General features: G+C 40.9%; 1 protein-coding gene across 6 annotated transcripts in view; it reads left to right on the top strand.

The window, feature by feature from the left end:
• Positions 1-8,539: 8,539 nt before the first annotated feature.
• Positions 8,540-26,642, top strand: part of TMEM241 (transmembrane protein 241) — a 112,791-nt gene continuing 94,688 nt past the window's right edge. For all 6 annotated transcript variants that reach the window (XR_005990685.1, XR_005990689.1, XM_041774245.1 and 3 more), the window contains exons 1-3: positions 8,540-8,682; positions 13,406-13,452; positions 19,365-19,442. Coding sequence is in view for 4 of the 6 variants with exons in the window: in XM_041774245.1 (XP_041630179.1) it covers positions 8,611-8,682; positions 13,406-13,452; positions 19,365-19,442 (197 nt within the window). In the remaining 2 variants the exon portion in view is untranslated. The remainder of the gene's footprint in view (positions 8,683-13,405; positions 13,453-19,364; positions 19,443-26,642) is intronic.

The following is a 26,642-nucleotide window of genomic DNA, read 5'->3' as shown; positions in this document are numbered from 1 at the left end:
TTGAACTAAGAATCTGGGTATTTGTTTTAGATCATTTATTCAACAAATTTTAATCGAGTGCTTTCTTTAGCTCCTAACATTGAAGTGACAAATAGGGTTCCCTGGGTGGCGCAGCGGTTTGGCGCCTGCCTTTGGCCCAGGGCGCGATCCTGGAGACCCGGGATCGAATCCCACATCGGGCTTCCGGTGCATGGAGCCTGCTTCTCCCTCTGCCTGTGTCTCTGCCTCTCTCTCTCTCTGTATGACTATCATAAATAAATAATAATAAAAAAAAATTTAAAAAAAAATGAAGTGACAAATATGAATAAAAATAGATGCCCATCCTCATGGACCTTGAAGTCATAAGCACAGTATGATTATGTGTTAAAGATGCTATGATAGGGATCCCTGGGTGGCGCAGCGGTTTGGCGCCGGCCTTTGGCCCAGGGCGCGATCCTGGAGACCCCGGATCGAATCCCACATCAGGCTCCCGGTGCATGGAGCCTGCCTTCTCCCTCTGCCTGTGTCTCTGCCCCTCTCTCTCTCTCTCTCTGTGACTATCATAAATAAATAAAAAATTAAAAAAAAAAAGATGCTATGATAGAAGTACACGCAGGGCCCAGTGATGACATAAAGAAAGAGGTCAGATCTACTCAGATGTTCAGGAATGATTTCTTAGAATTATAGAATTATATGATCTAGCAATTCTACTCCTAGGTATATACCCAAGAGAACTGGAGGGAAGATAATGTTAATTTTGTGTATGTTAAACTTAAGTTGCCTCTGAAACATCCATCAAAATATATAAATACACATTTATTTGCCTGTTTTCTTCTTACTCTGTGAGAGCAGGGACCATGTTTATTTTGTTCACTGTTGTAATAAAAAACTAGTATGGTGCCTGACTTATAATAGGCACTCAATAAAGATCTGAATGAATGAACTGAATGAATGGACACAGTTGAAAATGACCAACGGCAGCCTGGATTTGTGAGAAAAAGTATGGGCCAAGATTAGAAATCTGATAGTCATTCTCATAGCTACTATCTAGTGAATGCTTAGTATATATTGAACTAAACACTTGAAGCATATCAGCTGATTTGTTGTTGTTGTTGTTGTTGTTTAAGATTTATTTGCTTATTTGAGAGAGAGAAACTGCAAAGGATGCAGAGGGAGAGAGAGAGAGAGAGAGAGAGAATCTCCAGTAGACTCCCAGCTGAGTGTGGAGACCAATGCAGGGCTCAATCTCAGGAGCCTGAAATCATGACCTGAGCTGAAATCAAGAGTCCGATGCTTACCTGAATGAGCCACCCGGGCACTGCATTAGCTCATTTGGTTCTTTTTAAAAAGATTTTATTTATTTATTCATGAGAGACACAGAAAGAGAGAGGCAAGCTCCATGTGGGGAACCCGATGCAGGACTCCATCCTGGTACTCCAGGACCACGCCCTGAGCCAAAGGCAGCCGCGCTCAACCACTGAGCCACCCAGGCGTCCCAGCTCATTTGGTTCTTAAAACAATTCTGAGAGATGTTGTTATCCCCATTCTACAGATTAGAAAACTGACACTTGGGGAGCCAGTGTCACGCGTGATGAATTATGTGGTTAATATTAGCTATGGGAAGAAATGAAAAAGGAGACAGTTTTTAGAAGGAATATAAGGAGTTAAGATGCAAGAGATTTTGATGTAGTTGGAGTGCATAAATTCAGTGGGAGAAATGCCCTAATGGAGCTGAAGAGTGAAGGGGTAGTGGACTCAACAGCAAGAGCTGGTGAAGATGTGGAGAACCTCCTACCTGGGTGGTAGGAATGTAAAATGGTGCCATTGCAGTGTAAAACAATTTGGCAATTCCTCAAAATACAAACATAGAATTATATGACCTAGCAATTCCACTTGTAAGTATAAACCCAAGAGAATAGAAAACAAATACTTGTAACTGAATGTTCATGGAACTATTATTCACAATATCCAAAAGTTGGAACCAATCCAAATGTCCATCAGTGGATGACTGGATAAATAAAATATAATATATACACTCAATAGAATATTATTTGGCCATGAAAAGCTACTTTTATGGATTGAATCATGTCTCCCCAAATTCATATATTGAAATCTCAACCCCCAGTATCTCAGAATGTAACAGTATGTGGAGATAAGTTCTTATAGAGGTATCTAAGTTAAAGACAGTAGGGTAGGGGCCCTAATCTGTTATGACTGGTGTTTTTATAAGAAAAGAAAAACACATCTAGGGCACCTGGTCACAGACTCCTGTGTGAAGGGGCAGCAAGAGAGCAGCCTTTTAAAGGAAACCAGCCCTATAATCACCTTACTTTGGATTTCTAGCCTCCAGAACAGTGAGAAAATAAATTTCTGTTGCTTAAGCCATATAGTCTGTGGTATTTTGTTATGGCAGCTCAAGAAAACTACTACAGGAATGAAGTACTGATACAAGCTACAATGTGGATGAACCTTGAAAACATCATGCTAAGTTAATGAACCCAGTGACAAAGGTACATATTGTATGATTTCATTTATACAAAAAAATCCAGGATAGGTAAATCCATAAAAGCCTAAAGAAAAAAAAAAAAAAAGACCTAAAGCGGATTGATGGTTTTCCAGGGGATGGGCTTGCGAGGGGGGCAGAAATTAAGAGTGACTGCTTAATAGTTTACTTTGGGGGTGATGAAGATTGGAAATTGATATAGGTGATACTTATACAACATTGTGAATCTCCTCAATGCCAGCGAATTTTGCACTTTAAAATAGTTAATTGGGGACACCTGGATGGCTCAGTCAGTTAGGTATCTGACCCTTGATTCCAGTTCAAGTCATGATCTCAGGGTCATGAGATGAAGCAAGCCCCACAATTGGCTGTGTGCTGGGTGTGGAGCCTGCTTAAGATTCTCTCTCTCCCTCTCCTAAAGAGATATAAAACTTTTTAGTCTAATATTGAAACTAAGTCTATTTTGCAAGTGGTTGTTTCAGGCAATCAGTAAGTATTTATTAACTGCCTAGGATACTACTGAAGCCCTGTGCAAGAAACAAGAAAACTATCAGATATAGTTGGAGAAATAATATATGAAATATAACACATTTCTTTTTTTTAAAGATTTTATTTATTCAAGAGAAACACACACGCACACACACACACACACACACACACACAGGCAGAGACACAGGCAGAGGGAGAAGCAGGCTCCATGCAGGGACCCTGACGCGGGACTTGATCCCAGGTCTCCAGGATCACGCCCCGGGCTGAAGGTGGTACTAAACCACTAAGCCACCCGGGCTGCCCTATCACAACATTTCTATCTCAAAAGAGTGCGTGATTAATTGCCAAAGGACAGCTATAGAAAATGAATGTTTCAGGATCCACTGTGGGTTAATGAGATTTGGAAAGGCTGCATGGAGGACGTGCCACCAAATTACTCCATGAAGGTTGGAGAGAAGCTATAAAGCTAAGTTTCAGGGGAAGGAATGCTGTAACACAAGGCATAGGGGCAGGAGAGTCTGTGGTATACTTAATGATGACTCAGTATTTTCATAAGGTTAACTTAGGCCACCTGACTGGCTCAGTCACTAATGCATGAGACTCTTGATCTCTGAGTTTTGAGTTCAAGCTCCACATTGGATGTAGAGATTACTTAAAAATAAAATATTTTTTTAAAAAAGTTACTAGAATGTAATGTAATGGATATGATTCATTTGGGCTCTGTTGGGACTCAATGGTTCTAAACCCTATGCAACCCATTGCCATTTTTTAATAACATATTTTGTTTTGTTTCCTTTACTGCATTATATTAAAAATTATATAATACTCTAACTAAAGGATAAATAGAAGAATACCTTTGTAAAAAATATGTATTTGATCCTGCTTATAAGAGGTATCTAAGGTAGTCAAACTCTTAGACACAGAAAGAATGGTGGTTGTCAGGGGCAAGGGGAGAATAGGAAAAGAGGTTATTCAATAGATAAAGAGTTTCAGCTTAGCAAGATGCAAAGTTCCAGGGATATTTTGCACAACAATGTGCATACACTTAATACTACCGTATTGTACATTTAAAAATGGTTTTAAGATAGTGGGGTACCTGGGTGGCACAGTTGATTAAGCAACTGACTCTTGGTTTCAGTTTAGGGTCCTGAGATGGAGTCCTGTACTCAGCATGGAGTCTGCTTGAGATTCTCTCTCCCTCTCCCTCTGTCCCTTCCACTTGTGGTCTCTTTCTCTCTCAAATAAATAAGTAAATCTTAAAAAAATGGTTAATATAGTGAATAATATTATGCATTTTTTACTGCAATTAAAATATGAATTTGAATATACTAAGTGGATTTCTTTTCATGTAGTATGCTCAGGATTCATCCCTACTGTGTCTAAAGACACACTTCCTATTGTCAGTTGTGGGAAAAATGCTTCTTTCATGTTCTCTGTATTCTTTTTTGGAACTCATATTAAATATGTATTAGACCATATCATCCTCAATGGCTCTCTTTTTTTGTTTAAGGTTTTATTTTTAAGTAACTTCTATACCCAACATGGTGCTCAAACTTAAACCCTGAGATCAAGAGTTGCATGTCCCATTGACTGAACCAGCCAGGTGCCCCAGGTTTTTTTTTTTTTTTTTTATATATAGGTGCCCCAGGTTTATATATATATATTCAAAATCTTGTCATCTATAGTAGGATAGTTTTTTGTTTCTCCCTCTCTCTCTTTTTTTAGATTTATTTATCTATTTGAGAGAGAGAGTGAGAGTGTGTGCAAGACTGTGTGGGGGTCAGGGGCAGAGAGAAAGGGAGAGGCAGTGTAAAGCAGTCTCTGCATTCTGTGTGGAGCCCTACTTGGGGCTGATCTCACAACCCTGAGATCATGACCTGAGCCAAAACCAAGAGTTGGATGCTTAACCAACTGGGCCACGCAGGCCCCTCTGTTTCTTCAGGGTTTTTTGTTTATTTGTTTTTGCAGTTGATCTTGCCTTTTCTTTTACTTTCTTGTCTTATTGCCTTGGCTAGAACTTGCAATATTATGTAAAATAGAAGTAACAAGAATGGTCATCCTTGTCTTGTTTCTGATTCTTAAGGAGGAAAGCCTTGTCTTTCACCACTAAGTATAATGCTAGCTGTGGGGCTTTCAAAGATGCTTTCTATCATATTGAGGAAATTCCCTCCTATTACAGAGAGAAAGATAGAGAAGGCAGGGGGAGGCACAGAGAGGGAGAGAGAATCCTAAATAGGCTCCATGCCCAACTCGTAGCCCACCTCTGGGCCAGTGTGGGGCTGGATCCCACAACCCTGATATCATGACCTGAGTTGAAATCAAGAGTTGGTTGCTGAGCCACCCAGCTTGTCTGCTTTTAAAGTGGGATTTAGGGTGTTTCCAAAAGTATGCTGCTGCTTCTGCGAACTTTTGAGAATTCTCCATGTTTGCTGTCAAAAAAAAAAATCATTATTAAAAAGATTTGTTGGGATCCCTGGGTGGCGCAGCAGTTTGGTGCCTGCCTTTGGCCCAGGGCGCAATCCTGGAGACCCAGGATCGAATCCCACGTCAGGCTTCCGGTGCATGGAGCCTGCTTCTCCCTCTGCCTGTGTCTCTGCCTCTCTCTCTCTCTTCCTGTGTGACTGTCATAAATAAAAATTAAAAAAAAAAAAAAGATTTGTTGGGGAGAACCCCCAAAGGTATTGTTCTATCTGAGACTCCCCTTTTTTAATTCAACATTTATTGAAGACTTATGGATCCATTATCAAAAAATAAACTAATGACTGACCTTTCGCTCTCAAAGATCTAGTTAAAAATAGAGCTACCCTATGACCTAGCAATTGCACTACTGGGTATTTACCCCAAAGATACTGAAGTAATGAAACGACAGGACATCTGCACCCCAATGTTCATAGCAGTAATGTCCACAATAGTCAAACTGTGGAAGGAGCCATTATGTTCTTGGACAGATGAATGAATAAAGAAGATGTGGTCTATATATAATAGAATACTACTCAGCCATCAGAAAAGACGAATACCCACCATTTGCTTCGACGTGAATGGACCTGGAGGGTATTATGCTGAATGAAATAAGTCAATAGGAGAAGGACAATCATCATATGGTTTCACTCATACGTGGAATATAAGAAATAGTGAAAGGGATTATAAGGGAAAGGAGAGGAACTGAGTGGGAAAAATTAGAGAGGGAGACAAACCATGAGAGAATCCTAATTCTGGGAAACAAAAGGTTGCATAAGGGGAGGTCGGTGGTAAAGGGTAACTGGGTAATGGGCACTAAGGAGGACACTTCATGAGATGAGCACTGGGTGTTATACTATATGTTAGCACATTGAATTTAAAAATAAATAAATAAATAAATAAATAATAAATAAATAAATATTAATGACTATGACCCTTCGCTCTCAAAGATCTCAATTAACAATACTAGTAGTTAAATCTTTTCATGTATTTAGGTCTACCTTAATCTCATATACAGCAGATTGTTGTTTGACAGCATAAGACCTGGTGATTTTATTTTCATTCAGTCTTAGTTTAGTATGTTTTGCGAAACAGAATAATACAGCTTTGGAAAAATCAATAGCTCTCGCATGATCTATCAGCACTTTTCCTACAAATGTCACCTTCTGTTTACATGGTTCTTTACTGTTCTGGTTGTTTCTGCTTGCTAAGCAAATTCTGTCAATAAATAAATAAATAAGTAGTAACTAGGAAATAATAGGGCCCAAAACGAATTTGTTCATTTACTGAAAGTGCTCAGAGATTGTCAAGTACAGCTATTGATTTCAAAGAAATCTGTTGGGGAAAGATTTTCTTTATAAGGACTATTTAGCTCTGAGATAGGTTCCCTAGAATAATGTCAAGGGAAAATTACTTTTTAGTTTACTTATCTTTTACATAGAGTGAATACATCTAGTGTTTGCTTGGATAATGTACTTTGATAAACAATTTTGCACAGGAAACACAAACTTTAAAAAGTGAAGTTTTCCTGGTGTGTGGGGTATTTCCAAAATCTGTGTTTCTGCATGTGAGGAACACTTGTACCTTTAGCTCCTGACAAAGTTCATCAACATGTTTTGTGCATATTTACTCCTACTTGCCAAAAGCCTAACTAGGTAAAATTCCTATATACTAGGAATAGGGGCAGTGCTTGAAACTACTTTTGGGAGAATTTCTTACTTTATGTAAATTTCAACATCCGAGTGATGAAGTTTTGGAATATAGGTGAGGTCTGGAGCCAACGACCAAGAATTCTTGAGGTGTCTTTGGTGCAAAATGGTGGTTTTATTAAACCCCGGGGACAGGACCCGTGGGCAGGAAGAGCTGCTGTCCTGGGCCTGTGAGGGGTGGCTGATTATATACCTAGGAGTTGGGACAGGGGTGGGTGTTTGAGGATAGCATACTCTCTAAAGAATTTTGGAAACAAGGTTTCCAGGACCTTAGGGGGCTAGCTGTTGTTGGGAAAAGGTCACTTATTACCCTCTAATAAAACCTGAGGCTCGTGAGACCCTTCAGATGTGTATCAGTGGGCCATGTGGTTGAAGGATGATTGCCAATGTATCTTGGGGGTTTAGAGATAAAGGAAAATTCTAAAGGAATTTTTATATGTTAAAGTAGACTTACAGGCTCCTAGGGGTTGCAGTAAGATTGTCTTTTGCCCTTAGCAAAGTATTAACGTGGAGGCTAAAGGGATGTCCCTTTGCCTGTTTTAAGGATTCTGCCTGTGTCTCTCATGAATAAATAAAATCTCAAAAAAAAAAAAAAAAAAAAAAAAAGAACTTGTCAATGTGCTGCCTGCCTGAGGCTCCTGCCTTATCCTCAGCTACCCCTGTTCCTCATCAATAGAATGACTTTTCTTAAAAAAGAAAAAACAAAACAAAACTATACTCATTCTAGCTCCTGTCTTCCTTCTTTTAAAACAGCACTTAACTTTTTTTTTTTAATATCTTATTTATTTATTTATTTATGAGACACACACACACAGAGAGAGAGAGGGGGGGGGCAGAGACACAGGCAGAGGGAGAAGCAGGCTCCATGCGGGGAGCCCGTGCGGGACTCGATCCCGGGACCCCAAGATCATGCCCTGGGCCGAAGGCAGGTGCTGAACCGCTGAGCCACCCAAGGATCCCTGCACTTATTAACTTTGGATGTCATTTGCAAAACTAATACAGACTCAACGTGGAATAGGGGGAAGATTCAGTAAAGTATAAACATTTTGCTTCCACCATTTAGAGACCGCGATGAACATTTTTCTTTAAACGGTAGTGGAGTGTCGTGAACTGTTTCGTAAACTGTTTTTTTTCCCCCTGGTTTACCATTTTCGACTATTTTTACGACGACTGCTGTCCTTGTCCACAGTCGGTCGCAGGCCCCGCGGGGGGGGGGGGCCGGGGGGGGCGCTTATCTCTCCCCGGATCTCCTTCCGCAGCAGGAGGCTGCCTCGCTCACTCTGCAGCTGCGCGGCCAACGGGGGCGCGGTCCCTTTAAGGGGCGGGCACCGGGCGGGGGGGCGGGGCGGTCCCGGCGCTGATTGGCCGAGCTCGGGGCCACGTGGCCGTCCTGGCTGCGCAGGCGGCGGCCCGGCTCCGGACGCAGTCTGGGTGCTCCCCGCGGGGTCCCCGGGAAGGGGCGCGGGTTGACCCATGTGCGTGAGGAGGTGCCTGGTGGGCCTCACCTTTTGTACCTGCTACCTGGCTTCTTACCTCACGAACAAGGTGAGGGGGCGGGCGTGGGGTGGCGATGATTGCACGCGGGAGATCTGACTCCGCACACCGACGTGGAGCAGATGCAGCCTCCCGCATCCTGGTGGTGGTGGAGAGGAAGCCTACTCTGTGGCGTCCGCAGGTAGAAATAGGATGTGTTGAACCGTGCCGGCCCTGCCTGCTTCCCGTCCTGCAAAGCATCCCTTGCATCTGCGACACCGAAGTTTTTGATTGGCGAATTTCCAGGAAATTAATTTGGGGTTGTGCATACTACTTTTTTTTTTTTTTTTTTTTTTTAAGATTTTATTTATTCGAAAGAGAGAGAGAGGCAGGCAGAGGGAGCAGCAGGCTCCATGCAGGGAGCCCGATGCGGGATTCGATCCTGGGACTCCAGGATCACCTGGGCGGAAGGCAGGTACCCAGCCGCTGAGCCACTCAGGGATCCCCTGTATACTACTTTTAAGGGAAATAAAGCAGTTGGTTCTTGTCCTCTCGGGGAAGGCGGAGTAGAAGAAATCTGACAAATCTGTCTTCTTTTTCTACAACATACCCCTGCTCCTAGAAACCCACCAAGTTCAGGAAGCTTTTAAAAAGAAGAGATCAATCAATCCATTTCCATCTCCATCTTTCCCTCACACCACAGACTCCCAAACTTTTTCTTTTTTTCTATGTCTCCATCCCAGACACTTCCAGTATATTCAAGAGGTTTTCATGAAAATATTTTGGAAAATAAAATGTGAAATTAATTTTATTTAAAGTAATGTCACATAATTCATCTTAATGAAAAGGCAGGGAAGCAGTGGCACCATGTTTTTATTTTGTTAGGAGGGGGAAGCTGGCCTTGGATTTAGTACCATGCAGGGAAATGTTGGACCCCTGTGGGGTAGAGTGGGGCAGCTCTTCCTGTCAGGGACATTGGGCTGGACACCAAGGTAAAGTGGTGATACCAGGCCCAGGATCACCTCCTACCATAAGGTCTCCACGCCCCCCCACTCCCAACCCCAAACCCCTCATGCTTTCTGGAAATAAACTATTAACAAATAACATTTCCTTATACCTGTTCTCCTAATGTGAGTAGCTGTCTTCAGTGCACTCAGAGGATGCTCCAGAACCCTCTTTCCCCATGTCCAGTTGATTTTTAGTTCTAATGATGAAGATCCATAAATAGTACCTTCCTGGGAGGCAGTGATGGGTTTACATCCTGGCTCCACTCAACTTGATCTTTGGGACTTTAATTTCTCTAAACCTAAGTTTTTTGTTTGTTTGTTTGTTTGTTTGTTTTTTTAAACCTAAGTTTTTAAACTTTAAGGTAGGATTAGAAGTCCTCTTCAAAGAGTCGTTCTAAGGATTAATGGAAATTACGTTAGTGAGGTGGCTGGACAAGTGCCCAACATCATAGTAAATTAGGTAGGTGGTAAATACTCTAGAAGAAATGGAAGGAAGGAAAGACAGTCTTTTGCTTATGGTATGATACAGTAATTATTAGCTTTTAACAGATTTGTGTCTTCCTCATTGAATAGATAGCTAAAGTAAAACAACCCCAAAGCCCTATAGCTAAAGATAGCACCTTTTCTGGAATATGTGAATTTCTGAAATCCTGGCCTTTTCACTTACATATTCTAATTTATCTAGTTAACCTGATGAATATATTGGTAACGTTTCACTTAAAAACAGAATGACCCTCCTTTTATTTTCATATAATCATCAGAAGGGAAGAGTGAGAAGTCTTCATGAAAACCCACAAGCAGCATTATTGGTTAACAAAGGAAGTACCCAAGTAAAACAGTCCTGCAGGCAGATAGCATTTAGTTCATAGCAATTTATACCCTCTCTGGATGCACATTGCATCTATGGAATTATTTTTCTATTTACTGGGGCCTCTCACCATTTTGCAATCAATGTAATAAAGACGGTAGTACATTCCATGTGCATCATGCCTCAAGGTGCTAGATAAAAAAACAAAAAACAAAAACAAAAACAAAAAAAACAAATTGTCATGTGTTTAGGAGAATCTGATCTGAGTAATAGAAATCGTAGATTCCCAAGGACCTAAGAATTTCAATAATAAATCCTTTTCCATTTTCCACAAAGGTTTGGAGTGCTTTGGTTCAGGGCTCTGGGGAATGTCAGAGTAGATGGAAAGCAGAAGAACAGTAAAAGGCAGAGAGAAAGGGAGGTGAGATTATATAAAGGAGAAAGAGGAAGTGGAGGCAAGAGTAGCAGAAAGCAGGTGTGAGGCCTGGGTAAGGTTGGGAGAGGTAGTCCTTCATAATGGGACTCTGGTAGGGACTTTGTAACTCTTAGATTATGCCATTGTTTCACCCCAGGACAGTCATGCTTCTTTCTGGCCTCCATGGCAGTTTGACTTGGACCAAGTAGGGGCCAAATGAGAAGGAGCTGTGCCCTGGGCTCCCCAGCACATAGTGACTGCCAAATGAATTTTCTTTTGAATCAATGAAGATTATTTTCTGTTTATAGGACAGGATCCTCTCTTCCAGTTTTTAGTAGACTCTATGCTGGTTTTTTTTATTTCTTTATTTCTCAGTATAGTTTCCTCCGCAAACTATCTCCCTGTGTTTGTAAAAAGAAAATTGATTAAAAACAAACAAAAAACCTTGTCTATTTTAGGCTTTTTGCTTCTAGTGTTAAAAGAATGGTTGATTTTGGTTTCAACAGCAGGTGTTGTGGCTCTCTGGACCTAGTCTGAGTGACACGTTGCTCCAGCCTGTGGAGATTCTGGCGGTAACCAGCCCTGTGGGGCCCAAGCAGCTACTGGTCCTTCTTCCTCTTACAGCTGTTAAGCTTTCAGCCTGGAGTCAAAGTCCACATCTGTTCCCCTTTGAAAGGCTCCCAAATTGCTCCTTCTTTTTCCTATGAAGTGCTCACCGCTGTTCCATTAAATAGCATTTTGCCCTGAGCAACACTTTTCAGTGACATGAAGAATTGCCGAAAGAATAAATATTAGGACTTAATTTCATTTTTCAGAGATTTCTTTTTTTACTCTTGTTTAGCAAGGTAAGGTAAGAACTTCAGCATTTTCTATCTTCACCCCCAGTATCTATGACAAAGTTCAGCACACAGTAAACTAAATAAATATTCATTATTTTCATGAAGGTTTTTTTTCTTAAAGATTTTATTTATTTATTCATGAGAGACAGAGAGAGAGAGAGAGAGAGAGGGGTGAAGAAGCAGGCTCCATGCAGGGAGCCTGACATGGGACTCGATCCTGGAACGCCAGGATCACGCCCTGGGCCGAAGGCAGGCGCCAAACCGCTGAGCCACCCAGGGATCCCCTTCATGAAGGTTGTTAAGGGTGATGTAATGCATGGCACAGATGCTCACTTTATCCTTTCTCTGTCTCTTTTTTTTTTTTTTTAATTTTTTAATTTTTTTATTCACAAGAGAGAGAGAGAGAGAGAGGCAGAAACACAGGCAGAGGGAGAAGCAGGCTCCATGCCAGGAGCCCAACGTAGGACTCGATCCCGGGACCCCAGGATCACGCCCTGGGCCAAAGGCAGGTGCTAAACCACTGAGCCACCCAGGGATCCCCTGTCTCTGTTTTTTTTTTTTTTCTTTTTAAGATTTTATTTATTTATGAGAGACACACAAGAGAGAGGCAGCAGGCCTCTGTGGGGAGCCTGATGCAGGATTTGATCCTGGGATCCCAGGATCATGCCCTGAGCTGAAGGCAGATGTTCAACCACTGAGCCACCCAGGCATCCCTCTGTCTCTGTTTTAGAATGAAAATATCAAGGAAGAATGGGGAGGAGCATACTGAATTATGTGAATAAGTAGATTTCGGAGAAGAAGAAGGTCCATCTCTAGTGAATATTGATCAGAGCACAGCAGCTAGCCGTAATTGTGACATTTAGGAGCTCATACTAGAAGGCTTTGGTGTAGTTTAAAGACAAGTATGTAAATTTGCCCAACCCCAGTCCATTCTGTTTTTTAGATCATGTGAAGAATCAGTAGAGTCCTTGCCTAAAGCCTTTAATGGTTTTTAAACTTTCCAAAAATTCTTAGTGTTCAATAGTAGGAAAAGATACCCAGGAAGACAAAACATAGTCCCCTCATTCATGAAGTGTTGTAAAAGACAGACTAGAAATACAAGTTGACCTTGGTCAGGTTGGTTTGAAAAAATCCTTAAAATGCTAAAGCACAGAAAAAATTAATGATGCCTAAGGAGAATTAGCTAAAAAGAAAAATAAAAGGATCTTTAGAATGCAAAAACCAAATTCTCCCAAATGGAAGAAACATGAAGGAAACAGAGTATGATGCAGTTCTTCCTTGAAGAGAAACAAAGGAGGGGTTTGGATTTTTAGGTAAATTGGATAGTAGATAACGTGAATACTTTGAGAAAAGAGACTGTGTCCATTTTTCTTGAGTTTCTGCAGCTCCACCGTGGCACTTCTGGGGTCTGGAAAGAGGCTGAATGGTTGGGCATCCTCAGCATCAGACCCAGCTGCTGGGCATCCCAATTTGCTAATGATCCCAGTTCCATTCCCCAACTGAGAGGTGGTCAGGCTTCTGATGACCCTGCAGAAAAACAGACCCACTCTTTCTCATATGACTTGGAAGGTCATTTTTAAATTTTTGCCCAGTGTGTGATTTTGAGGGGAGAAGGATAAAAGTCTTTTTGAAATTCGAGTGTACTTAGGTTTCTTCAGTAAGAATTTCTTTCATTATATGATCAGTTCTCTATAATTTGTTCATTACTCTGGTATTTGTTTTTCAGTATGTCCTGTCTGTCTTGAAATTTACCTACCCTACACTGTTCCAAGGGTGAGTATCTTTTATGCTTTTTGCACACATTTGTGGGACATGTCCAACCAGCATCATTAGCTGTACTTTGTACTATTTTTAGGGGTACCTGAGTGGCTCAGTAAGTTTAGTGTCTGACTCTTGATTTCTGCTCAGGTTCTGATCTCAGAGTCTTGAAATGGAGCCCTGCTTTGGGCTGCGTGCTCAGCAGGGAGTCTGCTTGAGATTTTCTTTCTCTGCCTCTCTCGGCTCCTCCTTCTGCTCACGTGCTATCTCTCTCCAATAAATAAATCTTTAAAAAAAAATGTTTTTAATGACTACATAGATTTTCTTTCTTTTTTTTTTTAAATCAAATAGACATACTGTAATTTATTTAACCATCTTATTAATGGGCATTTAAATTGTGTCCCATTTTGAAGGATAAAAACAATAATATTATCAGACATTTTTTGTATTCAAATCTATCAAATTTCTAGCTATTTCTTTGGGATAGATTCCAATATTAGAAATTTGGGTTAAAGCATATGAACTTCTTTAGTATTCTATTCCTCTTGGATATTAAGTTCTTTTCCAGAAATGTGTTACCAATTTACATTGTCACCCAGCCTCTATATGAAAGCTTCTATAATATTGTACTCAAACCATGACTGTTTTTTTCTCTCTGATGATTTCATGAGTCCCAAATGGTATAACATTTTTTGTCTTATCATTTCATAGATTATTAATGAAGTTGGACAGTTTTCTTATGTGTGTTACCTACTTGTATCGATATTATCAGTGTCTATTTGTGCCTTTTCTCCTTTTATTTTTACTGGGGTGTTAGTATTTTTTCTTATTAATTTAATGACTTCCTCATATTTTAAGATGCCAACCACTTGTCCACCATGTTTATTAGAAATTTCCTTTTTTTTATGCAGTTTGCCCTTTGCCTTTCATTTTGTTCATAATTATTTTGATTTTTCAAAAATATTTTTAAGTAATATCATAGAGAATTTATTGCTAAAATATAAGAAGGAAGCAACAGAGAAAACTACAGATAAATCTAGCGTGTGGTCTTATTTTTTTTTTAAGGTTTTATTTATTTACTCATGAGAATACACAGAGAGAGAGAGAGAGAGAGAGGCAGAGACACAGGCAGAGGGAGAAGCAGGCTCCATGTAGGGAGCCTGACGTGGGACTCGATCCCAGGTCTCCAGGATCATGCCCTGGGCTGAAGGTGGCGCTAAACCGCTGAGCCACCCGAGCTGCCTGCGTGTGGTCTTATGATTGAAGAATGCCATTATTAAAAAGAAGATAGAAGGAAAAAGTGGTGTGGAGCTGGGTCAGTAGTCAAGATGTTGTAGAAGCAGCATGGAGGGCTTTAGCACTCACATTTCCCTTCCTCACCTCATCCCCATTCAAGCTTTTTATTTTTTTATTTAGTTAGTTAAGATCTATTTTGGACAGAGAGAAAGAGAGAAAGCACAAGCATGGGAGAGGGGCAGAGAGACAGAGAAACTCAAGCAGACTCTGTGCTGAGTAGGAGCCTGATGCAGGGCTCGATCTCACCACTCTTAGATCATGACCTAAGCTGAAACCAAGGGTTGGACACTCAACTGATTGAGCTACTCAGGCACCCCTCCACTCAAGCTTTTTTTAAAAAGTTGTTTTATTTTTATAGTGGACAAATATATTGATAATTATGATTGGTACCATTGCTTTCTCTTTTTTTTAAATTTTTATTTATTTATTCATGAGAGACACACAGAGGGAGAGAGGCAGAGACACAGGCAGAGGGAGAATCAGGCTCCATGCAGGGAGCCCAACGTGGGACTCGATCCCCAGTCTCCAGGATCATGCCCCAGGCAGAAGGCAGGGGCCCAACTGCTGAGCCACCCAGGCGTCCCCCTAAATTGTTTTAATTATTATAACATTTAAATATGTCATACAGCATGACATCCTTCATTCTTTTTATTTATTTATTTTTATTTTTTTCCTTCATTCTTTTTTAAAAAAAAATTAGACAAATGCAAACAAAAAAGCAGGGTAATGATCTTTGCTAGATGAGGTTCAGGACAAAAAGCACTAAACACATGAAGAAAGATGTATTATGATGCTAAAGCATGCAGTTAAAAATAAAAAGACATGTTATAGGGGCACCACGGTGGCTCAGCAGCTGAGCATCTGCCTTGGCTCAGGACTGATGTCAGATCGCGGTTCTGGCTATACATGGATCTGCGGTGGCAAATTGGTACAGTATCTGTGAGTGACACTTTGGCAATATGGGACACTATTTCAACAGTCTGAATCCTTCAATTGCACGATTCCACTTCGAGGAATTTATTTGAGAGATTTACTTGCACTCACATAAATGAAATACGTATGAAGATGTACATGTGAAATATTGCAGCTCTGTGACAGCAGGCATTTTTAAACAGCCTCATTTTCATCTCTACAGATCCCATTAAATAAATTATATTAGGTCCTTAATCGAATACTATTCAAATGTCAAAAAATAATGACACTCTCAGGTGCTGAAATAAAAAGATTTTCAAGGGCAACCCCAGTGGCGTAGCGGTTTAGCACCGCCTGCAGCCTGGGCTATGATCCTGGAGACCTGGGATTGAGTCCCACATCAGGCTCCCTGCATGGAGCCTACTTCTCCTTCTGCCTGTGTCTCTGCCTCTCTCTCTCTCTCTGTGTGTGTGTCTCTATAAATAAATAAATAAATAAATAAATAAATAAATAAAATAGATTTTCAAGATACATTTAATGGGGGACAAAAGCAAATCTGTTACAGGGTAGTACAGTACTATCATGTAGAATAGTGTGTGTGTGTGTTTTTCTTATTTAAAAAATAAAGGTGGGATCCCTGGGTGACGCAGCGGTTTAGCACCTGCCTTTGGCCCAGGGCGTGATCCTGGAGACCCAGGATCGAATCCCACGTCGGGCTCCCGGTGCATGGAGCCTGCTTCTCCCTCTGCCTATGTCTCTGCCTCTCTCTCTCTCTCTCTGTGTGTGTGACTATCATAAATAAATAAAAATTAAAAAAATAATAATAAAGGTGAAGAAACTACCAAGAGTGGTTACCCATAGGAAAAGGTGGAAGCTGTGCAGAGAGGGGACAGGCAAGGGAAGAAGACTTGCACACTTCTGTTTTTACACTTATGGATTTTTGTTTTTTATCGTATCACCAGTACATTATTTCAGGTGAACTTCAGAATTACTTTGTCAGGTTTCCCCCTACTACTTCATAGCAAAACTTTAAAAATATTGTTTATGATTATGTATACAGTAGTCCCCCCACATCCACGGTTTCTCTTTCTGCGGTTCTGATCACCTGTGGTCACCTGTGGTCTGGAAGTAGATGATTCTCCCCTGACTTATTATCAGGGGTGAATGGTAGCCTAAGGCTCTATCACAATGCCTACATCATTCACCTTACTTCACCTCACCATCTAGGCATTTATCATGTCACAGAATCTCAAGAAGGGGGAGTACAGATATTTTAAGAGAGAGACCACATTCACATTACTTATATTACAGTATATTATTACAACTGTTCAATTTTATTATTGGCTATTGTTAATCTACTGTGCCTAGTTTATAAGTTAAACTTTATCATAGGTATGTGTGTGTAGGAAAAAACATATTTGGTTTGGCACTATCTCCAGTTTCAGGCATCTGCTGGGGGGGGGTCTTAGAATGCATCCCCCCACAAGTAAGGAGGGGCCCACTGTATTTCAGTTAGTAAAGCTGGGATATTGTTTTCTCTGTTAATGAATAGGAATCATTTCCTGGTCCTAACTGTCTTGTAGTTCTTCCAGGTTGAGACTTAGGGAACTTAGGTGGGAAAGAAGAATCTCTAGATCTGGATTGCTTTTCCCCTGTGTACCACTGGATATGACATGCTGACTTTTGTTCCTCCAACAGACTGTAAGGTCTACAAATGGAAGACTTTTTAAAAAATCGGTCTTGCCACTGGAGTGTGACACCCCAGTACTTAGAACAATGCCTGGCACATAGGAGTTACACAGTAGGGCAGCGTAATTCATTCTATAAATCCTTATTGGGTGCATACTATGTGCTGGGCACTGTTTTAGACATGTGGGGTACATCAGAGGAGAAAGCAAAGATCTCTGCTGTTGTGTAACTTTCTTTTCTCTCCTGCCTGCCCCTTAAATTTACTTGCTGTGAATGGCACCTTCTATCTAGTTGCCCAACTGAGAAACTCCCAGAAACCTGGGAGTTGATTCCTTTGTCTTCTTCATCCTTAACATCTAGTTAGCCACCAGGACCCCCTGAACATCTCCAGAATCTGTCCTCCTTCTTCATCCAAATCATCCCTTCCTGGGCCACTGTCATCTCTCAAATTACTATTGACATTTTGGGCTGGGTAATCCTTTGTTATGAAGCTGTCCTGCACATTGTAGGATGTTTGGCAGCATCCCTGGCTACACTCACCAGATGCCAGTAGCACCCTCCCTTCTCCCACCGCAGTTGTGACAACTAAAAATGTCTCTAAATACTGCCACATTTTCCCAGGGGGAATATCCATATGGTTGAGTGCCACTTCTCTAGATCATACTGTTGGAGGGCATGACCCATATCTGTCTGCTCTGCTTGGCTGGTTCTGTGAAGGTTTTACAAAGAGGCATATAAACTGGATCTTACAGGATGAGCAAATGTTCACCAAGACACAAGGAAATGGGAAAATATTATGGGTGAAGAGGACAGCACATGGAAACTCTTAGAAGTATGAAATGACCTGGCACATCCAAGGCTGTGGGTTGTTTAGTATGGCTGGAATGTCGCTGCCCATGGCAGATGGACAGGAGCTGATCCTGGAAGGGGGAGAGTGCAAGTCTTGGAAGGCTTGTGTGTCACACACCAGTGACTTTATCCTGTAGGCCAGCCAGTTCTCAACTGTCATGCCACAACACTTGGGTGTGTTGTAATCGCTTCTGAGGTGAAGTGTCTCAAGTCATAACTCAAAACAAGGTTTTAAAATCAATAAAGCAATAGAGTGAACCAAGGTGAAGTTATATCTGTAATACCGTCTCACTCATTTTGAATTTTGCTGTACTTTGTGCAATGGCAGGGGCAGGGGTGCTTAATTTACAGCCTGTGCTCCCCCTGTACTCTGCATGCTGAGGAAGTGTGTCTCACATGAATTACATGACCCCGAATGCGTCGTGGCAGAAAAGAGGTTGGGAACTGCTACTATCCACCTGGGAAGAATCAACCATTTTTAAAACGAATGAGTGAACGAAATTAAGTTAGTATTCTGGAACAAGCCCTTTGGCTGAAAGGTAGAGAATGGATGTTGCAGGACCATCCTGGGGATAAGGACACCAGTTAGGGCACTGATGCCCTAGGGTTCAGGTGTGTCACAATGGGAGTCTGCATGAGGCAGAGGCAGAAGAAATGGAAGTACTTGAGAACTGTTATGGGTTTATGCTTAACAGGATTTCATGAGCAGATGAGGGAGCTGAGTGAGGAGGAAGAGCTAGGATGACATCTAGGCTCTAGTTTGGCTGATTAGGGATGCAGAAGCGGATCAGGATGGGGAAGGGAAGTTCAAGATAATGTTATAGGCAAGTTATTATTGGGAGCTTGTGGCGTATCAGGGTGGCGGTGTCCAGGTAAGCACAGTTATTATTGGGAACAATGGGAGAAGTGGAGACAGTTGTTGAGATTGTTCAGGAAAAGTCTAGAGTAAGAAGAGAAGACTATCAGTGTCAACACTGGATGGTACAGCTGGACTCAAGGATAGTACAGGTTGAGAAGGAGGGATCTGGGAACTGGGATGCCAGCTAGGAGAGAATGGGAAAAGAGAGTTGGGGGAAGGCTTGGATGTGTATATTTGTGTCAGCCAATGGGTCTGCAGGGGCTGGATGGTGTTTGAGCCCATGGCATTCTCTCAAATTCACATTGGCCCTTATCCTTTCTAGGTGGCAGACACTAATTGGTGGACTTCTGCTTCACGTGTCATGGAAGCTGGGCTGGGCCGAGATCAACAGCACTTCAAGGTAGAACTACCTCTTCTTGCTTGATTCATGATTCATACCCTGCATTCTTTTCACATTATTTGATTTCTTCTGGTATTACGTTGGGAAACACGGATGTATATTTGAGTTGCTTGATCTCTTAGTTCCTTTCTGAGATTTTAATGCTTTTATAACCATATAGAACTCAAGGAGTGTTGTCCTGGTTAGTGATGTTACTAATATAATATTAGAATTAATTGAGATACATAATTTATAACACTGTATTAAGTGAGCTTTGTGTTAGGTCATGGGAGCACAGTATATGGGTTTCTAAATCTTTTTGTAAATTTTTAATTTTGAAATTATTTACTACTTTACAGAACAGTTAGAAATAGTGCAAAGAACCTCTGTACCCTTTACTCATATTCCTCAATTATTATTTTACCTTGCTTCTCCCATCATTTTCTCTTGAGATAAATATATATTAAATATACATATATATACATTTTTTTCCTGAACTGTATGAGAATAAGTTACAGATTTGAGGGTAAAATGCCTGTTTTCTTTATTTCTAAATTCTTTAGTGTGATTTTTCTTTTTTTTTCTTTAAGAATTTATTTATTTAAGGGAGAGAGAGAGAGAGAGAGCGCACAAATGAGAGGGGCAGAGGGAGAGGGAGAGGGAGAGAGAGAATCCCTAGTGGACTTGGTGCTAAGTGCAGAGTCAGATGCAGCACTTGATCCCATAGCCCTGAGATCACAACTTGAGCCAAAACCAAGAGTCGGTTGCCCAACCAACTGTGCCACCCAGGCACCCCTTTAGTGTGTATTTTCTAAGAGCAAGGACATTTTCTTACATGGCTGCAGCTCAGTAATCAAAATCAGGAAATTAATATTGATGCAATACTATTATCTACAGACCAAATTCATAGTGAAAGAAGTGATTGGTCAACAATGTATTAGAATTTTTTAAAATATTTTATTTATTTATTCATGAGACACAGAGAGAGAGAGAGGCAGAAACACAGGCAGAGGGAAAAGCAGGCTCCCTGCTGGGAACCCGATGCAGGACTCCATCCCAGGGCCCCAGGATCACAACCTGAGCCAAAGGCAGACGCTCAACCACTGAGCCACCCAGGCATCTCAAAATTTACCATTTAAAACAATTTGTAAGTGTACAATTCATTAGCATTAAGTGCATTCACAGTGTTGTGCAACTGTTAACCACCATCCATCTGCGGAAATTTCCCATCATCCCAAACAGAAATTCCATAACAAACAATAACTCCCCACCTTGCCTTCCCTCCCGCCAGCTCCCAGTAACCACCATTCCATTTTCCATTCTATGACTTTGCCTACTATAGGTACCTCATTTAAGTGGAAGCATACAGTATTTGTCCTTTTGTCAGTCATTATTTCACTTACTGTCCTCAGAATTATCACAAGTAAAAAAAAAAAAAAAGAATTATCACAAGTATCAGGATCTCCTCCCTCTTTGAGGCTGAATAATATTCTGTTGCATGTATACACTGCAGTTTGTTTACCCATTCATCTGTTGGTGGAATTCTTCTTCTGCCTTTTTTTTTTAAAGATTTTATTTATTTATTCATGAGAGACACAGAGTGAGAGAGGCAGAAACACAGGCAGAGGGAGAAGCAGGCTCCCTACTGGGAGCCCAATGAGGGACTCCATCCCAGGATCGCGGGATCACGCCCTGAGCCGAAGGCAGATTTCAACCACTGAGCCACCCAAGCGTCCCCTTCTGCTTTTTGAGGGAGGGGAAGGAGGAATGACTCTAAACTGGATAAACTCAAAGATTCTTAGGTTCTTTGCCCTGGAAGAAGTGATCTTCCAATGTTAAAAATTTGAGACCCAGTAGATACTGTTGTCCCTTGAACTTACGTGATGCTGGGTTCTACCCATTGCAGATCAGTGGTCATACCCTCTTTCAGTCCCCCTGCTAAATTCTCAGAAACTATCTCACTTCTGTCTCCTGGACTATCTTAGGTGGCTTCACAGCCTTACACATGATGTCGGCTCAGTTAAGCTCCTGTCAAAGATCTTAGCATCTTAGTTTGTAGTGGATCTCGTGGTTAATGACCGCTGGCACAGCTCAGGATTTCTAGTTGCCATGGACTCTTGGTAGAAGGGAGTGACCAGATGGCTAGCAGCAAGGACCTGGCCCCAATGTTCCTTCGTGTGTTGCCAGGATAGGTTTGTGTTTGCCACGGTTGCGTTTCCTACTGGGCTTGGCTTTCTGATTGTATCAGTAGAGAACTGAAGCCCAGCTTTGCTGTGTGATTGTGCACTTAGGTAGAGATAGCAGAGGTTGGACCCTACTAAAAATAAAAACAGCAGCAGGCAGACAGCTTGGAGTCCCTGAGGTCATTGCGGAATGGGGATTGTACCAGTGGGTGGTCCCCAAATCAATATTTAATAACATATGCCACGAGAGCTCATTTAGACTCCTTATAGCCTGGAGTGTAGGAGAATCCCAGATTCCCTCTTAAAACAAGTCACAGAACCTGGCATCACATTTCCTACTTTGCAGAGAGGCCATATCTGCTGTGTTGGTCAATCTCTGGCCATGTCATGTATTGACTCCATTGAGTGACCTGATGGAATCAATCTTCTCTAGGATTTTTACTTGGCAACCGTGATCACCAAGTGTTGGATGACACCCTGAGGCCTTCTGTCTTTAGAGAGATAGCACTGGTTTTTAGGCACAAGTTTGTCTTTATATGGCAGCTACTGCCACTGCCAGACAATTGCAGAGCAGCAAAGTGATTTTTCTAGCAGATGTTGAAATCCTGTGCTGTAGACTATCTGTGTTTCCAAAACATGATCCAGAAAACTGACCAGACATCTGGCAGTGAGACCACGGCATTGGTTACTAGAGTCTGGAACCATTGCTTATAGAATCAGGTGTGATTTCATTGGAGACTTTTCATACCATCCTTTGGCTCCTTTATTACCAGAATACATTTTTAAATAAAGATATTTTGAAAGTAATGTGTACATACTACTTTTTTCACTATATCTAAAACAGCAATTTTTAAAAAAGATTTTATTTATTTATTCATGAGAGACACACACACACAGAAAGAGAGAGAGACAGAGACACAGGCAGAGGGTGAAGCAGGCTCCATGCAAGGAGCCTGATGTGGGACTCGATTCCGGGTCCCCAGGATCACACCCTGGGCTGCAGGTGGCGCTAAACCGCTGCGCCACGGGGGCTGCCCTAAAACAGCAAATTTTTAATTCCCAAGTTTTCAAGTATGAGAAGCTCTAAGTGAATAATTCTATGCCACAATTCCTTTGTGACCAGAGGTTTCTAACAGATGAAGAAGAAAGCCCCACTCCTTAATTTTCCACTGAGAATCTTTGCTGGAAAACCATAAAAAATTTCTTTGATAAAACCTCCAAATTAACTCAGTCCTGTCCCTAAAGAAATGAACAGTGAACAAATCAATTAGGATAATTCTTTTTATGATTAATTTTTTGTTTTTAAGTGAAATAGCTCATCTTCATCAAAGTTACCGGTGGTTGGAGTTTCTCAAATATGTTTTAATGTGTTGGTATTTCATTTTGAGTGATTCTTAACAGTTTTATGAACAGTTACCGTTGCTCAGAGAGGAAAATTAACACTCAAATTCTTATGTTTTGGATATTTTTTCCTGTTGTTTTTTTTCCCAAGGAATTCTTTATGTGTATATGTAGGAATTACTTTTTGGGAATGATAAAACCAGCTTCCAAAGCATTTTCAGGAAAGATACAGAAAGCCACTGAAGAGACATACTATTGAATAAAATCTGATTGGTGTTTGTGTGGTGATTATGGTAGTTCTCAGGAGAAAAGCCCATGAGACCAGGGATGGCAGAAGGACAAGATTTTTTTTCAGCTTTATTGAAGTATAATTGCCAAACAAAATTGTAAGATTTTTTTTTTAATTGTAAGATGTTTAAAGCGTACATTATGGTAACACAGTATACGTATGCATTGTGAAAGATTCCTTCCATCTAGTTAATGAGCATATCCATCACATCACATATTTATTTATTTGTTTTGGTGATAACATTTAAGTTCTACTCTTTTAGGAAATTTCAATAATATGACATAGTGTTATCAACTATAATCACCATTTTATGTATTAGATTCTGAGACTTTATCTTATAGCTGAGAGTTTGCACCCCTTTATCCACTTCCTCTATTGACCCACCCTCAGCAACCACCTTTCTTTTCTTTGTTTCTGTGAATTTGAGTTTTTGTCTTTGTTGTTTTTTAGTTTTTCCTTTTTTAAAGACTCCATGTATAATTCTAAATACCATACGGTATTTTTCTTTCTTGGGATAGGAGTTTTGGACCTTCAAATTTTATAATTTTATAATGGCTGCAGGTCATGCCCATACCACCCAATGCGAAGGAATCTACTGAACTCACACTTTAGTGTCGACCACACTTCATATTGCTGCTGAATCCTGTCCATAGAGTGTTTTGCAACAACTTAACTTTACCTTTGTAGCAGGAAAGCCACCACAGACCACATAAACAGATGGGTGTGACTGTGTGCCAATAAAATGGTATTTTCAGCAACAGGCAACAGGTGGGATTTGGCCCATGGGCCATAGTTTGCTGACTCTTATTCCAAGTTATGCACTGTGAAAAATTGTATCATCACAGGGTTCTTGAGTTCAGGTAACATTAAGACTGAACTTTGTCAAGGGAGTTGACCCGCTATGAGTCAGAGGAAGAATAAAGAATGAAGGAGGAAATGTCTAAGAATAGTAGGAAATAGAACATTGAGTAAAATTCTTGGAGAATCATATTCACCCTTAATGGACGCCCCCACCCCAAAATGAAATTTAGGCATCTGCTTTAAGTAGGGAGTTAATATGTGTAGAAGTCAAAAGAAAATGAAGAAGAATGTATGCAGAAGTCCTTGTACACTGTAAAGCAAATATTGACTTTACAGTTGTGAAGTATTACTGTTTTAGGTAATGCCAATAGTCTGCTTGAACCCATCTTGTGGCTTGGTATTTTTGTGTTTGGAATCTGTTTTTAGCTCCACTAGGTGTCAGCATAACGCAGAGAATTTTTCAGAACTCAGCTCAAGTTGCCATTTAGGCACCCATGAACAGATAAACTTCTGAGTGTTTTGAGGGAGCAGATGTTCCTTCCATAATGCATGCTCTATTTGAAAAACAAGTGATTTAATTTAATTAGCCTTCATCTCAATAACAACAGTTTTTTAATTCATGGCAACAGACTATTGTTAGCTTATTGTGAAATGCTTTATTCATCAGGGCTCACAGGGACAGAAGAGTGTGCACAAACAGAAAAACAAACAAGCCCAAGACTCAAACAAGATGCCATACTTGTGCTTGTAAATCATGTAAGAAAACCTATGTATCTCCACAACTTTCAAAGCAGATCCCATGACAAATAGTCCTTTCCCCCAGGAGTTGCTGTGAGATGCCTCTCTGCGCACACAGATACACACACTCCCTGGCTCAGCAGCTCCCCAGAGGTCCTCGTGCTGCAGAGAGAGACCCAAGATTCTTCCAGGGCATCTCAGGATATAATTCCGTCTTGCCCCCTTTGTTGGCACATAGACAATGGAAGAATAAACCAGCATGGAAGGCCCAGTGGTGCCACCTTATAAATTACAGATGCAGAAAAGATGCATTCAGTGGTATGTGCCTGGTTTGTTCCCAATATGCAGGTATTTGGCTATTGTAGAATCTTAGAGTTGCAGTGGTTGACTTTATATATATTATATAATATAGGAATATATATATATATATACACATATATAGTCTTAGCTCAGGCTGCTATAACAAAAATATCAGAGATTGGATGGCTTAAACAGCAAACATTGATTTCTCACAGTTCTGGAGGCTAGTAGGTCCAACATCAGGGTGCCAGCATGGTTAGGTTCTGGTGAGGACCTTTTCTTGTCTATTTTGTTGTATCCTTCCATGGTGGAGGGGGAGGGGAAGGAGGGAGGAAGAGAGAGATTGGGGGTGGGGAGAAAGCATGGTCTTATCTCTTTTATAAGGGCACTAATCCCATCATAAAGGTTCCAACCTCATGACCCAAAGGCCCCACCTCCAAATTCATCATGCTGGGGTTAGGATGTCAACATACGAATTTCGAGGGAACACAAGCATGTAGCCCATAGCAGAGAGTGCAATCAGGGTAACTTATTTGGAAGGCATTCTGCACTTTGAGTCATGTATCTTTGAACAGCAATTCCACTTCAGGGGATTTGTCCTGATAGTGCAAAAAATGAATATGAAAAGGGAGTATATTCAAGGATAACGGTCATTGCATTAAAATAATGAAAAGAGGATTAACTTCAGTGTGCAGCAATAGCCTATTAGGCAATTATTGATAATTCAGTGATGATTTTTTGACACAGAAAGATGTTAAGCAGATTATGGAACCCAGTGTACAGCAGGATTCCATTTTTGTGGCAGTGTTCATGTATGTGCATCTGGGCACTGTTTGGAGGGAGACCTAGCAAGGTATTAACAGTGGTTATTTTTGGGTAGTGGGGCTGTAATTGTAATGTTTTTCTTGATTATCTGTATTTTGAAAATTTTCTAGCATGGATAAGTATGACTTTTTAAATAAGAAAATGAGACAAATTATTATAGAAAACAAAATTACTGCCTCCATACAAGTTTCTGAGTTCATGTCTATTGAAGAAAACATGTTTGTTTGTTTCTCAATTCAGTTAGTTTCCCGTTGTCACAGTTATAGGTTACAACACGATTATTAGAAATGTTTACTGCAGGGCGCCTGGGTGGCTCAGTCATTAAGCATCTGCCTTCAGCTCAGGTCATAATCCCAGGGTTCGGGGATAGAGCTTTAAAAACAAATCCAATAAGCCAGATAACATTAACAATTGACAAAGAAAAGAACTTTACAAAGAAAAACTGTCAGAAAGTAAAAGGAGAAGATGAGGCACCTGATGGCTCAGTCAGTTAAGCATCTGCCTTCGGCTCAGGTCATGATCTTGGGGTCCTGGGATCAAGCCCCACGTTGGGCTCCCTGCTCAGTGGGGAACTTGCTTCTCCCTCTCCTCCCTAACTTGACCTCTCTCTTACTCTAGTGCTATCTCTGTCTCTTTCTCTTAATAAATGGATAAAATCTAAAAAAAAAAAAAAAAAAAGATTATTGCTTATTGTTAGAATTCCCCATTAGGGCCAATTCAAAGAGGCAAATGGTAGAATGTATG

This window comes from Vulpes lagopus, chromosome 1 (genome assembly GCF_018345385.1).
Source record: "Vulpes lagopus strain Blue_001 chromosome 1, ASM1834538v1, whole genome shotgun sequence".
NCBI lineage: Eukaryota > Metazoa > Chordata > Mammalia > Carnivora > Canidae > Vulpes > Vulpes lagopus.
Note: the sequence above shows the minus strand (reverse complement) of the source record. Positions and strands in the feature narration are given on the sequence as shown.